This window comes from Microcaecilia unicolor, chromosome 4, assembly GCF_901765095.1.
Source record: "Microcaecilia unicolor chromosome 4, aMicUni1.1, whole genome shotgun sequence".
Lineage (NCBI taxonomy): Eukaryota > Metazoa > Chordata > Amphibia > Gymnophiona > Siphonopidae > Microcaecilia > Microcaecilia unicolor.
In genome coordinates, this window is record NC_044034.1 from 342,982,890 (window position 1) to 343,008,989 (window position 26,100).

The 26,100-nt window shown below is 43.0% G+C and overlaps 1 protein-coding gene across 6 annotated transcripts in view; it reads left to right on the plus strand.

Annotated features, from left to right (window-relative positions):
* The window catches only part of SON (SON DNA binding protein), a 194,769-nt gene extending 169,322 nt beyond the window's left edge, over positions 1-25,447 (plus strand). The window contains exons 7-12 of one of the 6 annotated variants that reach the window (XM_030202165.1): positions 5,241-5,351; positions 9,817-9,933; positions 16,432-16,579; positions 23,290-23,358; positions 23,444-23,559; positions 24,933-25,447. In XM_030202165.1, the coding sequence (XP_030058025.1) occupies positions 5,241-5,351; positions 9,817-9,933; positions 16,432-16,579; positions 23,290-23,358; positions 23,444-23,559; positions 24,933-25,091 (720 nt within the window). In that variant the 3' untranslated portion in view covers positions 25,092-25,447. Of the gene's footprint in view, positions 1-5,240; positions 5,352-9,816; positions 9,934-15,057; positions 16,580-23,289; positions 23,359-23,443; positions 23,560-24,932 lie in introns of those variants that run through there. The other 5 variants (XR_003942017.1, XR_003942016.1, XR_003942015.1 and 2 more) reach the window with 5 other exon arrangements.
* Positions 25,448-26,100: the final 653 nt, after the last annotated feature.

Below are 26,100 nucleotides of genomic sequence, written 5' to 3' on the forward strand. Positions count from 1 at the left end.
AAACAAAACATTGCAAGTCATTGGAAAGTTCTCTGTAATGCAGGCTAGAGGAAAACATTTTTCTAGTTAACTGTGTGGCACTTAAAAGCATGCATGGCTGACATGGACTATGGCATTAATTGCTCTGCGTTTTCTTGCTTTCAGTATACACTCAGTGAGGTTGACTCTTCTTCAATGTGCATCATGCTATATAATAAAGTGCTCCTCTCATATTCCTGCCTTGCTCCGACACAGCTGGCAGCACTGGGCTGGCTATCTCCCGTGAAAACACTTAACAAAGAGAATTTCTTGGCAACACAAATGACAAATAGAAAACACTAGGTGTGGGACTATTGTCATTTCCGGAAAATAAATGTCATATCTCTAAGCCTGTAGCTTTTGTACAATAACAACAGGAGCTCTTAGAAGGAAACATATGTTATAAGATTTGGGCCCACAGCTCTCACTTTCTTATCTAGAAAGAGCTGAGTCTTTGTATGCCTCTAACTTTTCTTTTTTTTTTTTTTTAACAATCAAATCTGTCTACAGCAATTGTCATGGCCCCATGTAAAGATCCTAAAGAGAATAACTTTTTTTTTAATTAATTCTAAAGGCCTGTATTGCCGAAAGTCTTTTCCAAGGCATGTGATTGGGATTGCTAGCTTTTGTATATCATTTCAGTGGTAGTGAGGAAGATAGAAGCTGAGAGAAACTGCTAACTTTTCATGTATTTCCTTCATATATTGTATCTGAGAAATGTGCAGTACCATGTTCAAATACCAGTTTATAAATTTTTTTTGTTGCTAAATGTTGGTGCAGCTAAAGCCTGTTTGGAGGGAGAACTGGAAGGTACAGAAAGTATCCCTTCCCCCTCCCCCCCAAATCAGGATGTTTCCAATAATTCCAAATGGTTTGGTACAATTTAACCTTTGTCAAAGGATAAAGGGGCAGCAGAACTTGGGGTCATGATGGGAATCTCCAGTGAAGTAGATTAAGAATAACACCAGAAAATATTTTTTTTGTATGGAAGGGCAAGTGGCTGCATAGAACATGGCAGAGTCAAAATCAGTAACAATTTATAAAGGCATGGCCTAGAGACAAGAGGGCGGCAATAAAGCATTGGGATAACCTGTGTGAAATTACAGTTCAGCCCAAAACAACTGTAAAACAATTATGCTGGGGGGGGGGGGGGGGGGCAGTTAGAACCCTAAACACCTTGCTGGGCAGACTGGATGGGCCTTTTTGGTTTTCATTCTCCATTATATTTGTGTTTTCTGCCCCAAACAACATTTCCTCTGTTACCATCAGCCTGCTGCAGTGACTTCAGTTGTACTTCAAATATTGTATTTTAACTTTTTAATAATGTTCAAAATCCAAAAGACTGTTTATAAACTGATCTCATTAATTCAGTTTGAGTTCCCTATGCACAGTGTCCCTTGTACTTTATTACTTTCAGACTTGTATTCAGAATAAAACTGAGCTTATATCTCTTGAAATCGCAGTTGTTTGCTCCCCTTTTCCTAAAACGTTTCCTCTTCCTGTTTTGTTTCTTTACTTGTTCTGTCTATAGTAGCCTCCTATTTCTCAGCTAAATTCTGGAGTAAGGAATTCTGCCTTCTCTGTGATCACCTTTTCACTAATACAAAGCTGCTCGGAACTTCCCGTGGAAGTGTGCAGAAATCTCTACACAAGGCAGGGCAGTCTCCACCAAGAACTTAGTGGTTGCCTGCAGAAGTCTGGAATGACTTTGCTATCTCTAGTGTACCCAGATGACATGCAGTGAATACATAGAGCTTTGATATGTACAGTGAACTGTTACAATTAAATTCAGCAGACAGAAATAAAAAGAATGGGTAAAGACTCTCGTGGCACTAGGAAAGCAAAGAATGGACTGAGCCAGACCTGAGAGAAGGAAACTCTGTATGACTTCCTTGCTGGCTTTTGTTGTTAGTCTAGGTCTAGGTTACCACATGTCTGCAGCTTTTAAACTGATTGTCAAAAAAACTGTAGCCTGTGTTATTGCTATCTCATTGTTAATGTAAAAGCTCTTATTCTGCCTTTTCAAGTCTACACATTGTGATCAATGCAGATAATATAATGAAACAATCTTTCATTCATAAAAACAATAATGAATAGTGGTCACCCTCTTACAGTAGGAAGGTGGGTGTTAGAAAAATTGTTTGTAATGGTCGACTGAAGGCTGAGGACTATTGACAGCAGAGTCCCTGGACAGTCAGCGATAGAATATTTGCATCTTTCTGCTTCAAACCCTGACCATGGGGTAAGGGAAGGGGTATAGACCCTGGCATAGTACATAGTTAGGAAAACCTTCCAGTAATGCAGTTGGTACCAGAAGGCTGTGGGATGATTGTCCTTTGAACTCAGACTCCCTCTGGCCTAGCACGTGGAAGATAATTTTATTAAGCATTTTTACATGCATGACTAGGCTCTTATAAAATTAGGTCTTGCTTCAAAGTATGCACATCGCAAGCCGGTGTGTGCTTGAACATTAGGCATGCACAGGGGTGGAGTTTGGGTGGAGTCATGCTTGCTATGCCTTCAATCTAGGCACAATTTCTGCAAGATCTGTGCTAGTATTTTAGAAAGACATATAGGAGCCTATGCGTCCTTACAAAATTGGACCAGAATAGGCACCTTCTTGCCCTTTTAACCTGGGTGCCCTGTCAGTTACCCCCACAGTCTCTAGATACAGTCATAGGAGCCAGTGTTGTGGGTGCTTGAGCACCCCCAGAGTTGAACACACTGTTTGACTGTGTCTGGAGAGAGTTAATATCCATTGGGTTTAGCACCCCCAATAATTATGAAAAGTTAGCTCCTCTGGATACAGCTGGAGACTGAGCTTTCTGTAATACTGTGCCCCCCCCCCCCCCCCCCCATCTGACCTGACCAGAGTGTCTTTCCCTCTACTTGATCCTTTTTTCAGCTCCTATTTCCAGCCTCTCATCTTCTGCTATCCCTTGGCGTGCTAATCTTGACCTCATTTTTTTAAAGTATGTTGCTTGTATATTTTACTACATGTATATTTATTTATTAGGATTTATTTACTGAATTCGCTCAAGGTGGTATACAGCCAGAATAAGTCAAACATAAGCAATAGACAACTGCAACAGTAAAAGTATTCAAATAGCATTACAAAGTGTAGCGTAGTATGGTACATTACAATGTCAACACAATACACAGTAAAACATTTTAAGAGACAGCATAGGATGTAAGCAAAGATGGAACATTTAGATCAAACAGTAACAGGAGTAAGAAACGTAAGGGGAACTCATTTAAAGAAAGTTGCACACGAGGTCAGAGAAGTGCTTTATTAACACGATGCAGTTGTAAAATATTTTCAGATGTGTGTGTATAAGGTGTTATATTTATAGTATTGTACTGGAAAATGAGAAGAAAGGGAACATTATGTTGTCTGCTTTCTCTTGAAATGATTGTTCCAACTTTTTTTTTAAATGGGATCTGTTGCTGTCCTGTCATATTTCTACACTTCTGGTACTTGTGTGACCAAGGAAAAGAAGCAATAATTCCTCTGATAAGATTATGGTAATATAAAGGTGGAGGAGTGGCCTAGTGGTTAGGGTGGTGGACTCTGGTCCTGAGGAACTGAGTTCGATTCCCACGTCAGGCACAGGCAGCAGCTCCTTGTGACTCTGGGCAAGTCACTTAACCCTCCATTGCCCCATGTAAGCCACATTGAGCCTGCCATGAGTGGGAAAGCATAGGGTACAAATGCAACTAAAATAAAATAGATACTATTGGAGATTCTACATGGAATGTTGCTATTCCACTAGCAACATTCCATGTAGAAGCCTGCGCGGCCACATTGGTGATCTGCAAGGGCCGACTTCTACATGGAATGTTGCTAATGGAATAGCAACATTCCATGTAGAATCTCAAATAGTAGCAACAGTGGAGGAGTGGCCTAGTGGTTAGGGTGGTGGACTTTGGTCCTGGGGAACTGAGGAACTGAGTTCGATTCCCACTTCAGGCACAGGCAGCTCCTTGTGACTCTGGGTAAGTCACTTAACCCTCCATTGCCCCATGTAAGCCACATTGAGCCTGCCATGAGTGGGAAAGCACAGGGTACAAATGTAACTAAAATAAATTACCATAATCTTACCAGAGGAATTATTGCGTCTTTTCCTTCCTATTGCTAGTTTCCCTTTTCAAGGGTCTCGAACCCCCATCCTTGATGGCTGCAAAGTTGTCCAGATTTCATGGTAACCAAAATTTGTAAGCTAGGTCAGTGGTTCTTCGGGTCAGGTTTTCAGGATATCCACAATGAATACGCAGGAGATCGATCTGTATACCAAGGAGGCAGTATATGCAAATCTATCTCATGCATATTCATTGTGGATAGCCTGAAAACCTGACTAGCTGGCTGTGCCAAGAGGATTGAGTTAACAACCGGAAAATCAGTGCATGCAGATTTACCTAATGAATATTCATTGCAGATATTATGAAAACCAAACCTTTATTCCTCATCTCCATGCATTTTGTAGATTCTTTTCTCAGGTTTCTAATGGAGTTATTTTAACCCATTAGTGCCCAATATGGGAACGTTGGGCACTAATGGGTTAAGGGAGAAGTTGTCAATGTGGGCTGCTGTTAAGTTGGGTTATTTTACTGTTAACCTGGACTATTAGAAACTAAAATGGGACCTGTGGTAAAATGACACATCTTAGAAGTAGCGCATAGTGATAACATCCCCCCCTAAATATGATTGCAGATTATCAAATTATTTCAGTAGTTAATTGTATAAGAAATCTGTCACCTCTAAGGGAGAGAAGAAGTCCCAGTAGGAACCCTTCTGTTGTTGCCCATCCTCTCTCACAGGACTTTTCATCAGCTCTCATGGGTAGCTTCTACTGTTCTTCCTACTTTCTTTCTCTCTTTTTAATCTTCCATATTCGAGTACTACAGCACCTTCCTGGGTCTAAAACAGCCAAAGTGCAACACCCTCAGAGCTCATTGATCACTGAGTGCAGGTGTGTGTGTTACTTGATGTCCTGTGATTACGAGCAGTTCCAGCCCTAGGGACATGTGTTTAATTTCTTTGTATCCGAGCTCTCCTCTAAAACAGCTATGCCCTGGAAGGGATAACTTTTTAAACAATGGATGGTTTTTCAGGTCACACAGATCATATGAAGTGTTAGCCTCCTGGAGCGTCTTCGGTGTGCTCCTACCTGAACAGTATTCTTTGTGAACAGTGACGTGAGGATGTTTGTCTTTCTTTGTAGTCTGTGGACATCTCTGCTGCCATGATCGAGCGAGCTGCAGCTCAGAAGAGACTCACAGAAAATCCGTTTGACATGGTGGCCTTGTGCCTCTTAAATCGTGCGCAGGAGCAGGTGTGTTGGGGTTTCCTTTTTATATCTATAGAACGGAGCTCAGAAATGGTGAACTCATACTGGCTGAACCAGGTCAGCTTCTTCCTGTCCAATCAAAGTCTAAAGACCAGGGGGTTGATATTCAGCCAGTCGGGCTCAGCCTTTTACCCATGTCTGGGCTCTGGCATTGAATTTCCGGGTTTCCGATGCTGGCAAAACCATAGCTAATTAAGTGTGATATTCAGCACTCAACTGGTTATAGCAAACCGCATAAAGATAGAACTGACTTTGTGAGGTCCTATTTATGTGGTTACCTTGGCTGGTTAAGTGCTGACCCCAGAATGCCCCCAAAATAGCCGGTTTCAAGTTAGGTGCTAACCAGACGTTTTCAGTGGCACTAAGCGGTTAAGTGCCACTGAATATGACTGGTTAGCCCCAAACAAGCAAACCAGTTCTGGCTGATTAAATTGTTTGACCCCTAGATTTTTTAAATGTTATTTTAATTAGACCCTTTTTTTTTCACTCATCTCTCCAAGTTGAGGGCTCTTGGTTGATGCAGGTCCCCTGACTAGCCAGTGGGTGAAAAAGAAGCCAGTTTTCTGCCTCTTCAGTGCCACTTGTGTCAGCAGGGGTTGCTTATAGTACATATTCCCATTATCTTTCTTGTCACATCACTGCACTACAGTGGAACTCTTGGATTTTAATTCACTCAATTTGAAAGTTGCCCCTGTTATGCTGAGTGTTTTAGAGAGAGTTTTCTGCTGAAACCTACTATTTCCACTGTAATACTCTTCCACTTGTGGTTTAAGTACTTGGTTTTAAGTCTTTTAAATTGTGAATCGCTTACTCTTTCCAAAAATAGAAGGACTAGGGGGTCATACAACGAAGCTACTAAGTAGTAAATTTAAAACAAATTGGAGAAAATATTCTCATTCAACATGTAATTAAACTCTGGAATTAATTGCTAGAGAATGTGATAAACGCAGTTAGCATAGCAGGATTTAAAAAAGGTTTGTCAAGAAAAGTCCATAACCCGTTATTAATACGGACTTGGGGAAATCCACTGCTTATTCCCGGGTTAAGAAGCATAAAATCTGTTTTTACTCTTTTGGAATCTTGCCAGGTACTTGTGACCTGGATTGGCCACTGTTGGAAACAGGATACTAGACTTGATGGACCTTCAGTGTGACTCAGTATGACAATGCTTATGTTCTTATAGTAATTCTTCTTTATTATTGCTCTCCTGTCTTCTCATAAGAACAAAAGCATAAGGGTTTCTTAGCCTAGTCCTTGGAACACACCCATCCAATCTGGTTTCCAGAATGTCTGCAGTGAATATACAGTGGGGGAAATAAGTATTTGATCCCTTGCTGATTTTGTAAGTTTGCCCACTGACAAAGACATGAGCAGCCCATAATTGAAGGGTAGGTTATTGGTAACAGTGAGAGATAGCACATCACAAATTAAATCCGGAAAATCACATTGTGGAAAGTATATGAATTTATTTGCATTCTGCAGAGGGAAATAAGTATTTGATCCCCCACCAACCAGTAAGAGATCTGGCCCCTACAGACCAGGTAGATGCTCCAAATCAACTCGTTACCTGCATGACAGACAGCTGTCGGCAATGGTCACCTGTATGAAAGACACCTGTCCACAGACTCAGTGAATCAGTCAGACTCTAACCTCTACAAAATGGCCAAGAGCAAGGAGCTGTCTAAGGATGTCAGGGACAAGATCATACACCTGCACAAGGCTGGAATGGGCTACAAAACCATCAGTAAGACGCTGGGCGAGAAGGAGACAACTGTTGGTGCCATAGTAAGAAAATGGAAGAAGTACAAAATGACTGTCAATCGACAAAGATCTGGGGCTCCACGCAAAATCTCACCTCGTGGGGTATCCTTGATCATGAGGAAGGTTAGAAATCAGCCTACAACTACAAGGGGGGAACTTGTCAATGATCTCAAGGCAGCTGGGACCGCTGTCACCACGAAAACCATTGGTAACACATTACGACATAACGGATTGCAATCCTGCAGTGCCCGCAAGGTCCCCCTGCTCCGGAAGGCACATGTGACGGCCCGTCTGAAGTTTGCCAGTGAACACCTGGATGATGCCGAGAGTGATTGGGAGAAGGTGCTGTGGTCAGATGAGACAAAAATTGAGCTCTTTGGCATGAACTCAACTCGCCGTGTTTGGAGGAAGAGAAATGCTGCCTATGACCCAAAGAACACCGTCCCCACTGTCAAGCATGGAGGTGGAAATGTTATGTTTTGGGGGTGTTTCTCTGCTAAGGGCACAGGACTACTTCACCGCATCAATGGGAGAATGGATGGGGCCATGTACCGTACAATTCTGAGTGACAACCTCCTTCCCTCCGCCAGGGCCTTAAAAATGGGTCGTGGCTGGGTCTTCCAGCACGACAATGACCCAAAACATACAGCCAAGGCAACAAAGGAGTGGCTCAGGAAGAAGCACATTAGGGTCATGGAGTGGCCTAGCCAGTCACCAGACCTTAATCCCATTGAAAACTTATGGAGGGAGCTGAAGCTGCGAGTTGCCAAGCGACAGCCCAGAACTCTTAATGATTTAGAGATGATCTGCAAAGAGGAGTGGACCAAAATTCCTCCTGACATGTGTGCAAACCTCATCATCAACTACAGAAGACGTCTGACCGCTGTGCTTGCCAACAAGGGTTTTGCCACCAAGTATTAGGTCTTGTTTGCCAGAGGGATTAAATACTTATTTCCCTCTGCAGAATGCAAATAAATTCATATACTTTCCACAATGTGATTTTCCGGATTTAATTTGTGATGTGCTATCTCTCACTGTTACCAATAACCTACCCTTCAATTATGGGCTGCTCATGTCTTTGTCAGTGGGCAAACTTACAAAATCAGCAAGGGATCAAATACTTATTTCCCCCACTGTACATGAGATAGATTTGCATGTATTTTCTCCCCTATAAACAGATGTATTTCATGGATATCAATTGTGGAATCTTTCAAATTCATCCTGAGGTTCAGATCACTGCTATATAGGGAGGACTCTTTTCAGAAGTATTTTAAATAGCTAATTACAAACCAGTGGTGTAGCCACAGGTGGGCCTGGGTGGACAGGGGCCCGCCCACTTCGGACTCAGGCCCACTCAAAATCGTAACACTCTTGCTGTGGCTAGTGAGGACCCCCAAACCTTGCCAGCTGAAGATTTTCTTCCCTTGGGCAGCCAGTGCTCTTCCAAATGTCAGCCTGCAGCACTTACCTTGAGCTGACGCTGAGATGGCCCTTCTGCACATGCTCAGTTTTTGCACTTTGCAAAAGCACTGAACATGCACGGTCTGCTGGCAGCAGCCTCAGTTTGAGGCTGCTGTTTTGGAGAGTGCTGGCTGCTCGAAGAGGAGGAGGAAACCTTCAGCTGGCAGGGTTTGGGGATCTCCGCCAGCTCAAGTATTTAATATTTGGGGTTTGTGGGAAGGGAGGGGTGGAGCGAGGAGCAAATTGGAGGGGAGCCGGGGGGGGGGGGAATTCCGTGCCCACCCACCTTGAGCTGAGGCCCACCCAAAATTGGTAATCTGGCTATGCCCCTGTTGCAAACTACCCACTTCATACGTAGGCAAAAGTATGGTACAACGTGCATATTTTCACTTGTATTCAGCAGAGGCATTCTCGAGTGGAGGAGTGGCCTAGTGGTTAGGGTGGTGGACTTTAGTCCTGGGGAACTGGGTTCGATTCCCACTGCAGGCACGGGCAGCTCCTTGTGACTCTGGGCAAGTCACTTAACCCTCCATTGCCCCAGGTACAAATAAGTACCTGTCTACAATATGTAAGCTGCATTAAACCTGCTATGAGTGGGAAAGCGCGGGGTACAAATGTAACAAAAATAAAATATGTGCTTAGTGTACAGCTGTACTTACACCTAAGTAACACTATAGAAATGATAAGTAGTAGTAGTCGGGCAGATTTGCTACAGTGCCTGTGGTTTTGTCTTTACAAAACTTTGCGTGTTTTAGTTGTAAAAGGTAGGTGCAAGTTTCTAGGGGGAGCTTTTTCCTTAGCTTTCAAGTGACATTACATTCCTACTTTCACGTTGAAAACTGTTACAAAGAATGTCGGTAAAAAATGCCCGCAGACTTCGTGGCAATGCAGCCAGTTTGAAAATTGCTGTCACAATATGGAAAATGACTCTAGAAACGTAAGTTCATAAGCACTGAAAAATGTGCCCCCTTGTGCCCAGCATGTTTTGATGAGACAAGGTTAAAAAAGATTGCTGTCACAATATGGAAAATGACTCTAGAAACGTAAGTTCATAAGCACTGAAAAATGTGCCCCCTTGTGCCCAGCATGTTTTGATGAGACAAGGTTAAAAAAGGCCTGTCGTATCAAGGGTAAAATTGATAAGCCATTCTAAACCGTAAATGGTGATGGAATTTTATATGTGATTGGCTAGTAGCTGCACATATTAATGGCTCATTTTGCCTTCTAGATTGATACGTGGGCCCAATCTGGCTCCTTGCCAGGGCAGTTCACAGGAAGCACCGGTGCACAAGTTCTGTCTTCAGAGGAGCTGATCAACAGTGGTCCCCAGGCCTGGATTAGAAAGGTAGATCATTAACAGCCATATGTGACCATTTGCCTGAGTTTTTTGTAATTAGCAGAAACTTAGTAGCTTTCTAAATACATTACACAGATCTTAAGATGTAAGTGAGTTAATGAACGAACTATATAGATAAGTTCTTTACACGTTAGAACTTGGCACCATCCATATGATCTGAATGTTAGAAATGGATAGCAATATCAGATTATATCACAAAGAGGTAAGCGATAGATTTTGTACAGGAAACTAGACAACTCAGACTTTGCAGCTGGTTGAATACTTAGACATTTCTTTAAGCAGGGATGCTCATTTCAGCAGGAGTTATCATGAGGCCAGTGGCTATCTTGATAACTTCTTGTTCTGATAGTCTGAATTACTAAGGGCACCATTACTATTAAGAGATGGAATTGAGGATATTAAAGTTAGTTTGAATACTTAGGTATTTTTTTTTTTAATTGCTACATTAGTGGCAAGATTCAGCAGGCCTCTATTCTGAACTAACGCCCACTGAATCTGGCTCCTGAGTGGCCAGCACTAACGTTCTGTTTTCTATTGCTGAATAAAGGAGGACTTTGCTGGTACAATTCTTCTGCAGATAAGGGTGGGGTAAAGATTCTGTATTATTAAAAGATTATTTCCATGTGCCACTATGCAAAATAGATAATTCTCAGTCCTGGCTTTGGCATCATTCCTCTCTACATTTTAAGTCAAGGTAGTTTGGAGAAATCTTTGACGTATTTAAATTGAGCAGGAATTAGTGGAATACCTTAGTATGGAGGTGGAATTGTTTGCCATGGATCTTACTGGTCCATAAAATAAAATAAAATCGAATCTGTCTTGGGTTTAGAAAGAATGTAAAGGAGGCTACCCAGGGCTTACTGCCAGACTTAGTCCTGTAGAGGGATCTGGGCTTAATTCTTTTCAGATCTTTCATTCCCTGGCTTAGTCATGGCTGAGGATGCCACAGGGGGCACTTTGGCAGCAACACATAGTAACATAGTAGATGATGGCAGAAAAAGACCTGCATGGTCCATCCAGTCTGCCCAACAAGATAACTCATATGTGCTACTTTTTGTGTATACCCTTCTTTGATTTGTACTTGTGCTCTTCAGGGCACAGACTGTATAAGTCTGCCCAGCACTATCCCCGCCTCCCAATCACCAGCCCCGCCTCTCACCACCGGCTCTGGCACAAACCGTATAAGTCTGCCCAGCACTATCCACGCCTCCCAACCTCCAGTCCCGCCTCCCACCACCGGCTCTGGCACACACCGTATAAGTCTGCCCAGCACTATCCCCGCCTCCCAACCACCAGCCCCGCCTCCCACCACCGGCTCTGGCACAGACCGTATAAGCCTGCCCAGCACTATTCCCGCCTCCCAACCACCAGCCCCGCCTCCCACCACCGGCTCTGGCACAGACCGTATAAGTCTGCCCAGCACTATCCCCGCCTCCCAACCACCAGCCCCGCCTAGTGGCCAGGTTAAGGGCTCATGATTGCATGGCCCCATGATCAGCGACTAGATGTAAGCAATTTAGAATGGTGGGATTAAAAACTCCCCGGGTAGCTAAAATATGAGTGAAGGCTAATGGTGCCAGACCGGAACCTTTCTTCTGATTGTGCTGGAAGCCAGAAACAGGAAGAAACTGCTGGATCAAAAATAAGTAAGATCCAAGAATTGTTTTCTTAGTTTATTTTTTACCTTGTTTTTTCTATAGTGCTGTACATGAAAAACACAGTTAAATTATGAACACTAGCCATATAGATGCATTAGACAAGGGAATTCCTTGCTCTTTCAAATATTTACAATGTGAGTATTAAAGCCATACCTTTTGTTAGGGAGTGCTACAAGTTGAGATGTTTTAGTGTGTTTCCCTGCCTCTGCTTGTGAGGATATGGGCCTGGATCGCCTGTTTGGACACCCGCATCCCTAATAGCAATAAAGTTACAGGCCATCATGTTGTTCCACTGCTAAAATCTTTCTTGGTATTGTTCTCAGAAATGGTTCCTGTTTCATTTTATCTTCATGGATGTAATCAGTTCACAAATGCTAGACTGCAATCCATTCTCTTGTAATTCAGACAAGGTGCGGAAGCTGAGGTGTTTTTAACCAGTCCTTGCTGTCTGAAGTGCTATTGAAGGGGTTGTCTCCCTCTGTTCCCTGACCAAGAAAGGGCTGGTGAACAGGGCCTTAAAGACTTAAAACTCTTCCACTGTACATGTTCAAAATTGTGGACTGGCAAAGGAGAATCAGAATGTCACACTTTCATTAACACTCTGCTAATGTACAAGGATAATGGTGTCACATTATTAGCAGAACGAAACAATAAATATCCAGTAGTCTCTGGTAGATAGAATATAATCCACTGCTGGAACCAGGATCACTGCTACCTGAGTTTCTACATTATTAGTAGAGGCACTGCTATGCAAGATAGCATTAACTCTTCTTGTCCCAAAGACTTACCCATCTAACTCTGGGGATTACAGTCTTTCTTAAGGTGGCTTGGAGCGGTGGCATAGCCACAGGTGGGCCTGGGTGGTCCGGGGCCCACTCACTTAGAGGTCAGGCCCACCCAACAGTAGCACACGTTTAACGGTAGCTGGTGGGGATCTCAAGCTCTGCCAGCTGAAGACTTCCCCCTAATGGTAACAAAAATGCTACTCTCCATGATACCGGCACCTGTGCATGCTCAGTTTTCAGCGCATGCCTACTTAAGACTGCCACGGTGTAAAGAAGCATTTTCCTGCCAGCTGAGATATATTTTTGGTGGTTGGGGGGGGGGGGGGGGGGGAGAACACTTGGTGCCCACCCACTTCTTGCCTAGGCCCACCCAAAATCTGTTGTCTGGCTACGCCTCTGATTTGGAGTGGGAGAAGAAGGGAGAATTGCTCTAGGAAATGTTTGGTTCACTCACTATATCACAATGCTAATTAGGGATATGTATTCACTTGACATGATATGGGAAATAACAATAATATTTCCTCAAGTTTTTGGACTGAAATAAAAAGGACAAATTTTCAGTTTCTTCTGTGGTGGAAATGAAACAAATGTAAAAAAATACAAATAAATGAACAAAGCAAAAATTCCCATAAATAACTATTTTTGGGTTGCACATTCCATTCACTTGTGTGGCTGATGCGTGTGAGTAGGTAGCCTCACTATAATGTATTCCCTGTGTTGGAGACCAAGCTTCAAAGCTTTATTTATTTATTTAGACAGTGAAGAAGGTAACATGGGTGACCCAGGCTCAGTCCTTTCTAATATTAGTTTATAAACTTTTATCGGATTTTCACAGGGTGTATTTCAGAAAACAATGCACAACACCACATATCCCATCCCATCTCTTTAATTTACTCTCCTCTCTTAAAAAAAAAGCAAAAAAAGGCAGTCCTGTGTGTCTTCACTCTTGACATATTCGCATGTAGGAATAGATAGAAATTTAAGTTTGTCTCTTGAAAACACACAACTTTGCCTGGGCCTTTCCCATGGAGATAGCTGCCTGGTTCTTGCACCCCTTAAGTTTCCCTTCTTATCGTCCTCCCTTACGTGTCCTAGAGTAAATTGGACGCTTGCCCTGCTATCACTTTAAATTGGTAACCTAGGCCTCCTATTGTGAATTTTTCCTTTTCTCCCTCAACTATTTGATTTTTTTTTTTTATATTTTTTATATGAAGTCTTTATTGAACATTTATGCAATACATTTTGTTCAAAGTACAAACCATCAGTGCACTTGTACATATATGGCCGTGTGACAGCTATTCCAACAGGATGCTTTCTATATTATAACAACATTCAACTAACCTCTGTTGACTTCTTTAATTTTTATGTTTTTACAAAAATACCCCCCCATCCCTACCCTCCCCCCTCGCCACCTTATGGGGAATACACTATACTCTTCCATCCATACATTTGCACATGCATAACTCTAGGCTGTGTTCACATCATTGAGAGAGAATTTCCAGGTCGAATGCCATTTGCTCTTTTGATGTTTGCGCTCTGCTACCCTGTTTCCCTGAAAGTAAGACATCCCCCGAAAATAAGACCTAGTAGAGGTTTTCCTGAATTGGTAGATATAAGGCCTCCCCCAAAAGTAAGACCTAGCAAATTTTTGTTTGAAAGCAGGGCCGCCGAGAGCCGGACAAGGCCGCCCCTGGGCGGCCCCCCCCTACCCGAGGTTGCCGGGCCCCCCCCTCCACCCACCCTTCGTCGCTCCCGGAACTAACCTTAAACGCCTCCTTTCACCTTTGCAGCAAGCAGCAGCACGGCAGACCTCTCCTTCCTTCCGTGCCCCGCCCTCGTGGACCTTACGTCAGGCGAGGGCGGGACACGGAAGGAAGGAGTGGCCTGCCCTGCTGCTGCTTGCTGCGAAGGTAAAAGGAGGAGTTTAAGGTTAGTTCCGGGAGCGATGGAGGGCGGGGGGGGGGGGGCAGGCCAACCCTGATCCAACCCCGATGTTTCCCCGAAAAATAAGACAGCCCCTGAAAATAAGACCTAGCGCATTTTGGGGGGCAAAAATTAATATAAGACAGTGTCTTATTTTCGGGAAAACACGGTACAAGTCTCTCCATTTCACACACATATCGCAATTTGTTATACCACTTCGCAATTGGTGGGACCCCCACTTGTTTTCAATGTGAGGCTATTACTACCCGGGCAGCTCCCACCGCATGCCTCACCAACGCTTGTTAGTGTGTTGTAAGACCTACTACCTTTACAGAAAAAAGAAAAACCTCTGGGGTCCACAACTATTTGATTTATTGTTTTATGTAAACCACTTGGTTATTTTTTGAATTATTTGCAGTATGTCAAAGTTAAATGTGAAGTGTACCCTGCTGTCTCAGAAAATCCCTCCAGTACCTTTTCAAAGTTTGAATAGGAAATCCCCCCCTCCTCCTTTCTCACCATTAATACATGATCGCAGTCTAGGCAGACAGGCACTACTGTTTATTGTATATATAGTATGCCATATTCACTGCATGCTTAAACAAATCAACAACATTTTTTTTAACTAGAATGTAGGGAAAGACACACAATGCACAGAAAATGTTTCATCCTTATAGAAAAAAATAGCAAGATGTAAAATTAAACTTGTGATGGTACTTAATACAACATTTTTATCTTTTCTCAAGACTTGCTAAGTGGAAAGCGGAAGGCTCAAGGAATTGGTCTGTCGTTTGTGAACTGACTACATGTTGGAGATAATGAAACACATCTTGATGTTTAAAAAAATTCTATCATTACAAAGCAGGTACAAAAGAGGCATCGGAGGCCTGGGGGACTTTGGCTGGGGTTTGTACTTTTCTCTGCATCCTTGCCATTTTCATATGAGAGGTGCCTGGAAAAGAGGAGGATGAAAATGGAAGTAAGTAAAAGCTGCTTTAGGTGGGATAGGCAAAGGATGCTGGTATCTAGAAGCGACTAATCTTTTTGTCTTTTATATACAAAGTGCATGGCCTGCCTACCCAGTGAAAAACTATGAACAGGAAGACTAAAGAGGTTGCCTATATCTTTCTTACCCAGTGCACCTTCATGTTATACTGAGCATATAAAGTGTTATGAAGTCTGTATTGCTAACCCAGCTCATATGTAGTTGAAGAATTTTTGCTAATTGTATGTGCTGTATTTTATTAAAAAACAAAACAAAACACTGAACCCCTGGAAGCTTTGTTTAGAACCCTAAAATTGTAAGGATGACTATAAATAAAGAAGGAAATCATCCGTATCTAAGACATCATTCAGTACCTCATATACACAACAGAAGTATGATGATATGATATTAATGTTAGGCTTTGTGCTTTGTAATGCTGTGGCATTGTGCAAAAATGTTAAATTTTGAGGATGCAGTTTGTTGCTAAGCTGTGACAAACCTCACTTAACACTACTTGGGTCAGCAGGTGTGGGTAGAAGAGGTGATCGTTCACAGAATAGCCTGTGAACTTTCACCCCTCTATATGGAAACTTGTTGCAGGGTCAAATCCTTGTAGCTGCCTCCTTGCCGCGGTCAGTGCAAGCCAACACTACAGCCACAGAGGTCTAGGTACGTAAACATTTTAAGGAGTATTTTTTTTTTTTTTTTTTTTTTTACATCAAAACGTACTGTAAACATTTTTATTTGATAAAGTTGCTGATGCAGGCTTTTGTATGAAATAAGTGCCTGATTGCAGGTTGCTTTACACGCTACCTAAAAGTCCTTTAAATGACCAGCTTAAGCTGGAACCAAAAACTATTTTTATACTTTTCAAACTTGCTTGAATTTTATTACAAATTACATTAAATATGAGTAGTCGTATGTTTCAGTCTCTGTAGATTTGTACTGTTAGTGTAAAACACTAAAAGATTTTAGATTATCTTATGGATTTAACATGTAGAATCCTTTATTTGAATTCAGTATGAATGAATACTGTAACCGAGTCTGAATAAGGAATGGCCATTTTGCTGATCTGCAAATTCCACACTGCCCTAATGTTAGGAATGGAATTTTCCTCCTCCTCTTTTCTCCACAGGATCAATTTCTGAAAGCAGCTCCTGTAACTGGAGGAATGGGAGCCCAGCTAATGAGAAAAATGGGCTGGAGAGAAGGAGAAGGCCTGGGCCGAAACAATGAAGGGAAGGTGGAGCCCATACTGATTGATTTTAAGAGAGATAGAAAAGGTGAGTATTGATCTAAAATTCTTTAGGCCATTTAGGCCTTCACTCTTGCCCATCCCCCTCCACCTCATCTACCCCTCCAATTGCTCACTTACCCTTGCTCATACTCCTCCTCCTCCCCTCATCCCTGCATTTCTTCATTCTTACTTCTCTTATTACTCTGATAATACTCAACTTATTTCTCTCCACCAATACTTTGTAATCCCAATCAAACATATAAACGGCGAGTGACCGTACTCACTCGCAAATGTGCAGTAGAGACTTCCCTGTCTGTCCCGCCCCCGCGTCAATACGTGATGATGGGGGGGGGGGGCGGGACAGAGAGGGAAACTGCGTGAAGGGGAGGGAACCACCGAGGTCGCCACCGCTACCCCCCCCCGAGGTCGCCGCCACTGGTACCCCCCCCCCCCGGAGTCGCCGCTGCCGCCACCCCTCCACCCGGCCGTCTCTTCGCTATTCAACTTACATCTCCGCAGCAGGCAGATCAGCTGAGCTGCCGTTGGCCTTCCTTCCCTGCCTGTGTCCCGCCCTCGCCGATGTTACGTCACACGAGGGCGGGACACAGGCAGAGAAGGAAGGCCGGCGGGAGCTCAGCTGATCTCTGCCTGCTGCGGAGATGTAAGTTGAATAGCGAACAGACGGGCCGGGTGGAGGGGCGGCGGGGGCGGTGAACTCGGGGGGGGGGGGGGGGACGGCGACCCACCAGCCCGTTTTAACGGGCTCAAGGGCTAGTTACTATGTAAGCTGCATTGAACCTGCTTTGAGTGGGAAAGCGCGGGGTACAAATGTAATAAATAAATAAACAAGTGGAGGCCTATGTGTATTTATAAAATAAGCTCTCAGAACCAGCCCCTATAGCACACAAATGCTGACAAATAAGTTCATACCTGCTGCAGTGCAGATGTAATAGGTGCTTGTACTCTATCCCCCAGATTCTATATATGGCGTTCAGATTTGGGTGCGCTCCTGAGATGTATGTGCAACTTAGTTATTTAATGAGCCAATCAATATCAATAATTGGACACCGACATCCAATTATTGGTGTTAATGAATTTGCATGTGGCTTTGCTTTATTCTATAATGCTGGGTGCCCAGCTCCCATAGCGCATATCCCAAAAGGGGGCATAGCCATGGGTGGGGTACAGGTGGATCAGTGGCGTTCCTAAAGTTTGCAGGTGCCAGCATTTATACCAGGTTTCAGCAGGTGTAAGTCTGGCACACAAAGTTAAGGAATGGGAACTAAGTGCTACTGTATAAAGTAGGCTTTACTATTTTACAGTTAAACACAGATTTGAAATTTGTGTTTTAAGTGAAAATCAGTTGAATGTGTTTAAGAAGGTTTCATTCCCTAATAGAGCAGAGCTACTTTTCTCCGAGGGCAAGCTGGATGGAAATAGTTTTCCATATGGGTGACATCACTGATGGAGCCCAGTGCTCTTTTCTAGAATCATTTTTTTTTAAATAAATAAAGATTTATAAATAAACTTATAAATAACGTTTTTAGAATAATATAATAATAATACACATATGTGTGAGAAATGAACAAGCTCCATATAGTGTATCCAATTAATTATCAAACATTTTCAAAGACTAAAATAAAAGCAACAAACCAAAAACAAAAAGCAAAAAAAAAAAGTAGCAGAGAATAAAGCAGAACAGTATGTGCATATCAGGGGCGTAGCCACGGGTGGGCCTCCACCCAGTTTGGGTTCAGGCCCACCCAGCAGTGGAGGCAGCGGAGCGGAGGGAGCAGGCTGAGCTCCGTTCCTGCATCTGCCTCCCTCTCCCAGATGCTGCCTACCACCGCCATGATCGCAGGATCTACCTCCCTCCGTCTCAGCACTCAGCAGCAGCAGCGCTGGTAGCGAATCATACACACGCTGCCTTCTAACCCGGAAGCGTCTTCTCTGCCGCGTTCCGCCCCCATTATTAGAACTTCCTGTTTCTGCTGGGGCTGGACCCGGCAGAGAAGACGCTTCCGGGTTAGAAGAAGGCAGCGTGTGTATGATTCGCTACTGGTGCTGCTGCTGATGAGTGCTGAGAGACGGAGGGAGGTAGACCGGCGGTGGGCAGCGTCTGGGAGAGGGAGGCAGATGCAGGAACGGAGCTCAGCCTGCTTCCACTGTAAATATTTGTGGGGAGAAGAGGGTGGGCAGGTGGAATTGAATGGGAGGGAAGGATGAGGGCGGGAGGGAATTGCAGGGGAGAGAGGAGAATCGCTGATGGCTGGAGAGAGGGGACAGGGGAGAAAATAGAATTGCTGGGTATGGATGGATAGAGGGGGGCAGGGGCAAGAACAGAATTGCTGGGTATGAATGGATAGAAGGGGGCAGGGGCAAGAACAGAAATGCTGGGTATGAATGGATAGGGGCAGGGCAGAGATGAGAATTGTTGGGTATGGATGGATGGAGGGGAGAGGAGAGTTGCTGGACATGGATGGATGGACGGAAGGGCAGGGGAGAGGAGGGTTGCTGGCATGGATGGATGGAGGGTTGCTGGACATGGATGGAGGAGAGGGAAGGGAGAGAGAAGAAATGCTGGACATGGATGGAGGGGATGGAAGAGTGAGGAAGGAGAATAGATGAGGAGGGAAAAGGAAGAGAAGAGAAAAACTGCACATGGATGAAGAAAATAGGCAGAAGCTGGATCCACTGGACAGTCATCTGCAGAGGACCCAGCTTTTACTTACGGATGTAGGGCAAGAAATGAAGAAGAAAGGCGGAAAGTAAAGAAATAAATGGAAAGAAAGCCCTGGAAACGGAGTTAAGAGGACAGATAGCAGCAGAATCGGATACTGGGCCAGCATGATCAGAAAAACAGTCACCAGACAACAAAGGTAGAAAAAAATCATTTTATTTTCATTTTAGTGTTTGGAATATGTCCACTTTGAGAATCAGGTGCTCAACATTAAAAGTTTATATTTATTTACTTATTTATGGCATTTTATCCCACAATAAACATGAATTAGATTGGAACCTGGGATCATTTAATTTTTTTTTTCCTGGAGAGAGTAATGCATTGCCTCCCCCCCCCCCCCCCCCCCAGGCTCTCTCCCCAGCTATAGCCAGCTCTGCAATTTTGAGGGGAGGTGCAGAGGTGGACGGAGGGGGGGGGGGGGGGTGCCTGATGTTAAACATTTACCAGCACACCACTGTCTAGTGCCCACCCATCCAACCTGTTGGCCCACCCAAAAATTGACTTCTGGTTACGCCACTGGTGCATATGACTAAAAGGAGTTGATTTTACCTAATAAAGTTACACACAAGTATCACTTAACATAGTTGTCTAGCAATGACCATGTTTTACGGAAGGACAAAATATGACCAAATTTTATGGCAGCTATTTCCTCGTAACGCCTGTATGAACTGAGCAAATTCCACCATTCATGAAATGAGACGTGCAGATTGTTTTACATTGGAAAAATAATCAAGTGAAGAGCAAGCGAAATCATCAAATTAAACAATATGCTTTAAGGATTAGCACTTTAAAAGACAAAGCATCTGGAATGCCAAATACCTTCTTTTCCAAGCTGTTAAAAAAAACCCCCAAAAAACAATGCCAGTTATAGCTGTCGGTTGCTTGTTGCAGGCCTCCCTTTTCCCCCCTATTTATTTTGGACAACCATGTAGCTAGGGCTTTCCATACATAAAACTATTTCTATCCAGCTTGTACTCAGACAAAGCAAAGTTACTCTTCTGTAACAGGTGTTCACCAAGGACAGCAGGATAAACATTCTTAATAACTCACCCACCTCCCCTTGGAGTTGTATTCTACCAGCTATTGTAATAGACTGACCTGGTCCCGCGTAACAGCAGTGGATAGGAAGACATTTGCTTGTGTGGTGAGGCGCTTCCAAACGCTTCTAGAAAAGAATGCTGGGAGCATCTCTGTAAGAGGCCCCATCAATGATGGAACTCATATGTGAGAATATTCATCCTGTTGTCCTCGGAGAACACCTGCTAGAGGTAACTTTCCTTGCATCATAAGGCAAGCCCTGGCCTGGATCAGCTTGTTCTAGCTGACCTGGAGGAGCTAGCAACTCTACTAGTATTGCTTAATTATATGAACTAAACTACATGTGGTATTTCATTCTGTATCTAGTAAATATGTCTTTAATGTATTATCCTTTTAGCTACTACCCTAGAATACACCTGAAGTTCTGGGTGCTGCTGAGATGGAGGCAAGGGGAATATGGAAAATGTAAAATAATTGGAGAAAGTTACAAGCCGCAGAAGATGTGGTCAACGTAGTTAGTTCAGCTGGGTTTAGGTAATCTAATATCAGCACTTATAGGCCGCTTTTTCCTCATAATTGAGCCCAGAGAGGCTTACAAAAGAAACATTAGAAAATACAGTGTTAAAAACAGAAAATTAACACTTAACCAAAAACTTTTGCAAGAGGAAAGTTTTAAAATGTTTTTGGAAAGCTGAATAAGATTGATTAAAAAAACAATACAGGGAGATCGCTCCAAACCTGAATTACTTTATAAGAGAAAGATAGTTCTAGAATTCTCTTATACTGAACTGACTTACATGATGGTAAGATCTGAAAATAACAATCCCTTAAAATAGAATTACTACCCAGAGGAAATGAGACCAATACAGAAAAACATTTTAAATTTTACAAACAAAACAAGCTAACTTAAAACCAATCCATGCCTGAAAGGGAAGCTAATGAAGTTCGTTCAAAAGTGGAGACACATGATCAAACTAAATTAATCGTTCTGCAGTATTTTGCAGATGTTGAATTTTTTTTTTTTTTAACGTAAATCTGTGATCCCACTGTACAGAGAATTGCAGTAGTCCAGTTTGATAGAATCATTGTTAGGACCAGCAAAGCACTAATAATTTTAATGGAAATAAGAGTGTATGGATATTGGTTTATTTGAAATTCAAAAAAATCAGAATCCAATATAACTCCTAACACTTTGACCTCCATGTTTACTAAGCCACACTAGCGCCAACACAGCCCATTCACTTTGAATGGGTTGTGTTTGCATTGCTTAGTAAACAGAGGGGTAAATGTACTATCAGTTGTTAAGTGACCATTGTTGTTTAAACAAACTGCTAAAGGGATAGTTATATAAGAGTGGAGGAGTGGCCTAGTGGTTAGGGTGGTGGACTTTGGTCCTGAGGAACTGAGTTCGATTCCCACTTCAGGCACAGGCAGCTCCTTGTGACTCTGGGCAAGTCACTTAACCCTCCATTGCCCCATGTAAGCCGCATTGAGCCTGCCATGAGTGGGAAAGCGCGGGGTACAAATGTAACAAAAATAAAATAGATACTATTGGAGATTCTACATGGAATGTTGCTATTCCACTAGCAACATTCCATGTAGAAGGCTGCGCAGGCTTCTGTTTCTGTGAGTCTGACTTCCTGCACGTCAAACTCGCAGAAACAGAAGCCTGCGTGGCCACATTGGTGATCTGCAAGGGCCGACTTCTACATGGAATGTTGCTAGTGTAGAATCTCAAATAGTAGCAACAGTGGAGGAGTGGCCTAGTGGTTAGGGTGGTGGACTTTGGTCCTGAGGAACTGAGTTCAATTCCCACTTCAGGCACAGGCAGCTCCTTGAGACTCTGGGCAAGTCACTTAACCCTCCATTGCCCCATGTAAGCCGCATTGAGCCTGCCATGAGTGGGAAAGCGCGGGGTACAAATGTAACAAAAATAAAACAGATACTATTGGAGATTCTACATGGAATGTTGCTACTATTGGAGATTCTACATGGAATGTTGCTAGCAACATTCCATGTAGAAGGCTGCACAGGCTTCTGTTTCTGTGAGTCTGACGTCCTGCAGGACGTCAGACTCACAGAAGCAGAAGCCTGTGCGGCCACATTGGTGGAATAGCAACATTCCATGTAGAATCTCCAATAGTAGCAACAGTGGAGGAGTGGCCTAGTGGTTAGGGTGGTGGACTTTGGTCCTGAGGAACTGAGTTCGATTCCCACTTCAGGCACAGGCAGCTCCTTGTGACTCTGGGCAAGTCACTTAACCCTCCATTGCCCCATGTAAGCCGCATTGAGCCTGCCATGAGTGGGAAAGCGCAGGGTACAAATGTAACAAAAAAAAAAAAAATAACCACATAGTTTTTTCTAGGATTCAATTTTAACAAAGGACAACTAGCCCAATTTTTAATTCTATTGATGTAATTTAAACTTTTCCTTTGTAATATCTCTGTATTGAAGGGCTGTAAAATAAAAATGACATCCACATAAGCATAAAGAAAACTCATCCTTGGCCAAAGTCACAGAATCCAATGTATTCATAAAAATATTAAATACAATGGGAGACAAGGGGAATCCTGAGGAACACCACACTCTGGATGCCAAAATTGAGACAAGTTCTTAGAGGGAAAGTCCATACATCTTATTAGCGATGTAGGCTTTGGAAAGCCATCATAGGCACCAACCTTACAAAACGATTGTGGTGCCAAATTTAATATGGATTATCCCTCCTTGGACACAGTGTAGTGTGCTCAATACCTTCTGGCACCCACAGAATTGGCTTCTATGTTTATCTGTTCATCTGAATAAAGAATGGAGACAAGATGCTGACCTGGATGGACCTTTGGTATGGCCCAGTATGGGTGCCATTCAGGTATAGCTCTTGTTTAAACCCAAGTTTCCATTTCTTCATTATGTTCCCTGTAGATACAGGAGAAATGTACACGTCATTATAAAAGTGCAAACATTCTTTATGTACTTTACAGGTTTGGTTGCAGAAGGTGAAAAACCCCAAAAGAAATCTGGCAATTTGACAGTAATGAAAGATCTATCAGGTGAGCTATTTTTGGGAACATTACATGTAGCTACAGTTGATTGAAGAGGCAGTGAATTAAGATGTTGAATGATTTTGGTCTTAAGGTAAACACCCAATTTCTGCACTGATGGAGATCTGTAATAAAAGAAAATGGTCCCCACCTGAGTTTGTTTTGGTGCATGACAGAGGTCCAGATCATCGTAGACATTTCCTTTTCAAGGTAAGAACTAATCTAATTTTACACTGTTACAAATCTGCCTCCATCACTTGTACAGAGAAGTTGGGTCACCTTCACAATAAAATTGTTGTGAATGTAGTTTCTATAATAAACAGGATCCATTTTGAAAGGGTGACCAGGATGCACATAATGGCATTGGGTTTGAAGGGAAGCTTCTAAAATGAAGATGATGATGCCATTCTTACTATGTCTCAATAACAGAAGGGCAAATTGAGGTGCTGGATGCATTATCCAAGAACTTACAAAACCAGTGAAAGAGAATGCTGTATAGTAGATGCAAAGTGGGATAATGCGCCCTTTTAACACAAGGTCTAGATGCCTCTTGTGATAACGTTTTTCTTTAGACTATTAGGAGAGAGATTGGAAATACTTGATGTGATCTAGATCCACCCACATCTTTTTCTTTGCACATGCACAAAGAAAAAGGTATGTACCATTAGGGAAAAAAGGTGAAGAAACAGTAGAAGCCTGGTCAGAGGCCTACATTGGGTGTTGGGGAGCATGAACCCTGCCATTAGAAGATGGAAGAGAGCCAGCCCAGGCAGAGAATGAAACAAGGTAATGGAGGGAAGGCCAGGCCCCTACCAGAAGAAGCTGAAGTGCCAGTGCTGGTGGAGAAAGGAACACTGTGGTGGCAGGCGAGTCTGGAAGATGGTAAAGAGAGCCACCCTGGGCTGAGAATGAAGAAGCACGGTGGTGGAGAAATTGGGCCCACCACCAGAACCAGCTGAGGAGCAAATCGCAGTGAAGAATGGGACTGCGGATTGGCAGAGAATCCAGGTGCACTACCGGAAGATGGTAGAGAACCACTCACAGCCTGCCAATGGTCCATGCACACCCCCCCCCCCATTGCTGTATTCTGTAAGGTGTTAACTTATAGAACAGTGCGTAGTGCTCATAGGCACCTAAATGTCAAATAGCGCCTTTGACGTGCATACATGGCACATACCTCTAGGTGCCAATTTATAGAATTGCCCCGTTTATAAACTGAGGCCATATCGGTGGTGCTAACCCTACATTGAGGCCATGTATATAGTCATGTGAATAAATGCAGTCCACTTCCAAGCTATTTCACATTCCTAGGGTACAGTAAATGTTAAAATCTGTCTTGCTGAGATAGCCTCTGCAGTAGCTGGCTGTTACTACATGTAGCACAACACTGACAAGTAGAAGCTTTGGATTTAAAACTGATTATTCACATTTCCAGATAACAAGCTCAAGGTAATTTCGATACCGAGGCAGTAGGCATTTCCCTGCCCAAAAGGTCTTACAGTTGAAGTAGTGTTACAGCAGCTCTCCTGTAGAGTTAAAGTTCCATCAAGACTGGTTAATACAATCTCTGTTTTCTGGTCCAGGTGATGGTGAATGGAAATGAGTACCAGCCAAGCCTTGCAAGCCCAAACAAGAAACTTGCCAGAGCCACAACAGCCACCATAGCACTTCAGGCCATGGGTCTTATACCACAGGACAATATAGCTAATGCCACAAGTTTTATGACTGCCTCAGACAGCTAGACACTACATTTACAAGCAGTCTTTGCAGAGATTATATTTTGAGCCACGAAAGATGGCTTCGTTTCCTTTTGTAAAACTGTGAATAGATCCCCCATGTTTTGCACCTTGTAAATATCTCCAAGATTTTCTTTTACAGGACTGAAGTATTCGTGGTCAGCACAACTGTTTATAAGTTTAAATCTTGTGCTAATTCAAGGCCTTGTAAAAAATTTGTCTTATGATGCTGCTGTTGGTATTTTATTATTTGAAGTATTATTGTATCTGTTACTTAAGAAGTTTGTCCTCATGTCAGTTTTGAAATTCCTGATGTTTTGTGTTTCGTATCAAGATATTTAAAATAACTTTTTATACTACATTTTGTATGCGGATTTTCTTCTTATTTGTCATTAGTACATTTCTGTTTTAAGCCTTTACATGTCTTCAGCAATTTGGTTGAACATCTGCTATCCATGCTATTTCCTGAATAAGCTGGTAGGGAGTATTGTACAGTGATGTTGCCAGTCACATTAACTTTTTCCATTATATTATTTATGGTTTGAAAACAGCTGAAGGAGCAGGAGTTTCTAATCCAGTGTTACTCAACCCAGTCCTTTGGGTACACACAGTGGGTCAGGTTTTTAGGATATCTATGGTAAATATGCATAAGATAGATTTACATGTTGTAATCTCAATGAGAACTTCTCATTTCTGAAAACAAGAGAAAAGCTTGAGACTAATGAGCATCTCAGCACAACAGACTGCAGCACTATGGCTGTGATAGTCTTTGTTAATATTCCGCCCGATATTCAGACTGTGGGAGATAGCTGAGCTGTCTCTCACTGTCTGCCCCTAAACCCGGATATTCAATGCCGGGCCGTTTCCGGTGACCGGCACTGAATATCCGGTTTAACTTTGGCTGGTCCAAACTGGCCAAGCTGATATTCAGTACTGGCTGGTTAAAGTCAGACCGGCCAAAGTTATTCTACCTATTATGGCTGCCAAACTTGCCTTTAAAAATTGGCGGATAGCT